Source organism: Chionomys nivalis, chromosome 4 (genome assembly GCF_950005125.1).
Source record: "Chionomys nivalis chromosome 4, mChiNiv1.1, whole genome shotgun sequence".
NCBI classification, from domain to species: domain Eukaryota; kingdom Metazoa; phylum Chordata; class Mammalia; order Rodentia; family Cricetidae; genus Chionomys; species Chionomys nivalis.
Window position 1 is genome coordinate 37,021,350 of NC_080089.1, and position 3,828 is coordinate 37,025,177.

Genomic DNA, 3,828 nt, shown 5'->3' on the forward strand with positions numbered 1-3,828 from the left:
ATTGTTAAGGTCTTTCTGTAGTAGGATATCTGGGTTTTAGTGATGGCATACTGCTTTTTCTATTATTGAGTACGGTTTTACACTGGTGTTTAAGCATTTGGATTTGAGATGATTATAAGCCTAGGTATTGATTCCTGCATTAATCCTTCATGGAATGGTATTTTGTTCTCTGATTTTTGTTTGCTCTCTGGTCCTTTGACCTAATTGGCCAAATTGGTGACTGGCACTCTACTTCAGGTGTCTCAACTCATGTTTTAGATATTTTGGGTGTCAAGATCCATCCTGGTCTCCAGTAAAGCTAAAGTCTTCTTCAAAGTTATAGACTAGAATATGAAGTCTGGGGAGGGAGTACAGTCTGAGGTTTTAGGGTGGGCTTTAAGGGGTGTTACCAGGTAGTATTCAGTGTCTTTTTTTTTTCTCCAGTGTGGGTCTCTGTCTCTATCTCCATCCATCGCTAGTTGAAGGTTCTATGGTGATATGCAAGATATTCATCAGTACGGCTATAGGATAGGTTCCTTATAGGTTCCCTATCGTCAGGTGCCCAAGGAACTAACTGGGGACATTGCCCTGGGCATCTGGTAGCCACTCCAAGTTCAAGTCTCTTGCCAACCCTTAGGTGGCTCCCTTAACTAGGATATGAGTTTCCCTGCTCCCCCATCCAACAGTATTCAGTGTCTTAACTTTGGTCCCTAGATACAGCCTGGCCTCCAGTAAAGCATGCCTTCTTCTGAAGTTCCAGGCAGGCATATGGAGCCCAGGACAGGTAATTCATTCTGGGGTGGTTATGTGGGTTTAAGGAGTATTAGGGCGCAGCCTATGCTCTGGTAAAGCTTTCAGGGCTATGGGCAAGAGAGGGGGTCATGGGATGTGTCCTAGGGATCAACATATGTGGAGTGGGGCAGCTTGGTTGGGAGACAGGTCATTCACCTGTTTATCCACTGGTGAGGACTGTACTTGTATCTAGTATCCTTTTAATATATTGGGTAAATTGTATAAATACATAATAGATCTCTTATTTTATGTATTTGTATTTATTATTGTTTGTACAATATGGACTCACAAATATCTGCATGATAACTGAAAAATTACCACTGATTTAAGTCAATTTTTATGAATCTATTTTACAGTTATTCATAAGAGGATACAGATACAAACAAAAAAGAACAAGCATAGTCTAGAGGTGCATAGCTAGAAAATGCAAAGTTCTAGTGTAAATTTGTACTAACTTGAGAGTCTATTCATACTTTTATCCTCTTCATACAATGATTTTTGTACAGTATTAATCCTCAGTCAATGGTTTATTACTGAAGCTGTAGGAAAACTACAAATGGCAAGTGAGAATTTCCCTGGATATTTCCTCTTCTATAGTTGTACAGAGTTTAATGAAGAGAATGTCAAAGGGGACCACTCCCAGTTCTGCCCTGGGGACTAGATACTCCTCCTGGAAAATTACAAATTGAGTAGAATGTTGAATCTCCAAAGGACAGGTGTTAGTTCTATGGCACAAACCACACAATTTCTACCCTCAAGGGACTCATAAAACATGGAGGATATCACAAAGAAGAGAATAATTTTCTGTGTTTCTAATAAATTTTCTCAAAAATCTTGACCTTGAGATATGGGATACTTATAAAAAAAAAGGCTATCTTCTTCTTTGTATGAGACAAGAATCTTTTTAAATTCCCAAACAATAACTGTGTCATTTTTCTCAAGCAAACCTCTTCTAACAAGTCAGACACATTGTCTGCAGATTGCAATTACCAGATTCATTATCCTTGGCCCTCTGACCACTTTTTGGAGGAAGGCACTATGAACTCCAATGTTAGGGAAGCTTGCAGGTGAATGAAGGTGAGCACTGAATAATCTTTATCTTGATTTTTTTTACCTTCAATTCCATAGCTACATAAATAATAAGTTCTGAGTAAAATTTTTCTGTAAGTAAAACGCTTTATATTCTAATCATTAGTAAACATTAACTAAAAGGAGGGATGCTTAATGCAAAGAAATCAAAATTCCCCATCTTTCTGTAGTGAAAGGGTAGGGAAAGTAAGTGATAGAGATTCCCCAGGACTCCATGTTCCTCACTCAAGCTTGGAAATCAGTAAATCAAACTCTTCCATTGGAGCAAAATTTGGTTTATGGGTTAATATTTCTTTCTCCACTTACTCTTGCAGATGCCACACATGATGCAACTGACTGTGAAAAATAACTCTTCAGTGTCTGAGTTCATTCTTATGGGACTGACAGACCAACCTGAGCTCCAGCTTCCCTTATTTGTTCTTTTCTTGGTGAATTACACAGCCACTGTGATGGGAAACTTGAGTTTAATGAATCTCATTTGCCTAAACTCAAACCTTCACACTCCTATGTACTTTTTTATCTTCAATCTCTCCTTCATTGATTTCTGTTATTCACTTGTTTTTACACCCAAAATGCTGATGAGTTTTCTTTTAGAGAAGAATACTATCTCCTTCAGAGGATGCATGACTCAACTGTTTTTCTTCCTATTTTTTGTGAACTCAGAGAGCTATGTGCTGACAGCCATGGCATATGATCGCTATGTGGCCATCTGCCAGCCACTATTGTACAATGTAGTTATGTCCCCTAAGATCTGTTGCCTGTTAATATTTGGTACTTACATGATGGGACTTGTTAGTGCTTTGTTCCACACAGGTTTCATGATCAGGCTCAGGTTTTGTGATTCTAACATTATCAACCATTACATGTGTGACATCTTCCCTCTGCTTCAGCTCTCCTGCAGTAACACCTATGTCAATGAGCATGTGCATTCCATTGTGGTGGGTACAGCTATCATTTTATGTTGCCTCATTATCTTTATCTCATATGCTATGATCCTTTTCAATGTCATTCATATGTCATCAGGTAAGGGCTGGTCGAAAGCCTTGGCCACTTGTGGGTCTCACATCATAACTGTTTGTCTCTTTTACGTAACTGGGCTGCTTGCTTATGTCAAGCCATCATCTGCTGAGACTGTGGGCCAGGGAAAAATTTTCTCAGTATTTTATACTTTTTTGGTGCCCATGTTGAATCCTCTCATTTACAGTCTCAGAAACAAGGATGTCAAACTTGCTGTGAAAAAAACCTGGAAGAGGCTCACAAGCTAATTTATGCATTGATACATCCTTTAACTTCATTCATTCCAGTTTGCTGCTTTTTCTATGTTTTACTTGTCTTTTACACATTATATTTATTCCATTATTTTCTCTTTTTTGTCCTGCAACAACATTGATACAATTTATACTTCAACAATATGTTTTTCTTTCCTCCATGCAAAGTTGCTCTATATGTACCATGAGAGTATGAGATATCTTTAGGGTCAATGTTTTTAAGATGATGGTTTGTCCATTTTATATATCAAACTACGTGCCTTGTCTTTATTTGTATACCTTTCATTATCTGAGAATAAAAATTCTTAGTACTTTTTCTTTTAAAAATTATTGTGCACTAATTTTAAAATTTATACATTAATGTGTGTAAGTGTTCCCGATACATATTTTTCTTGGGCATACAGGATTCTGAGGGGACAGAGAGGATGTCAGATTCCTTAGTAGTGGAGTTCCAGTCAGGAGTTCCAGAGGTGCAGGGAATAGAACTCAGGTCTTTTGTAAAAAAGCTAAGAGCTTTTAACCCCTAAGCCCTCTTCATAACTACAATTACATTTTGTTCCTAGCTAATGATATTATGTGCATTCTATGCTTTATTTCTAATTCATTTTTTATTTTTTTCTGTACAATTTTTATGTTTTTCCTTATTTTTATGCTTTATTACCTGTATACTAATTCAAAGAGATGAAAAGAAAATAATGGG

General features: G+C 37.4%; 1 protein-coding gene across 1 annotated transcript; it reads left to right on the forward strand.

Moving 5' to 3' along the window:
• Window positions 1-2,168: 2,168 nt before the first annotated feature.
• Window positions 2,169-3,125, forward strand: LOC130873365 (olfactory receptor 143-like). Its single transcript, XM_057768164.1, has one exon. It carries the CDS (start codon window positions 2,175-2,177, stop codon window positions 3,123-3,125), a length of 951 nt encoding a protein of 316 aa, XP_057624147.1. The 5' UTR covers window positions 2,169-2,174.
• The last annotated feature ends 703 nt before the right edge of the window (window positions 3,126-3,828 follow it).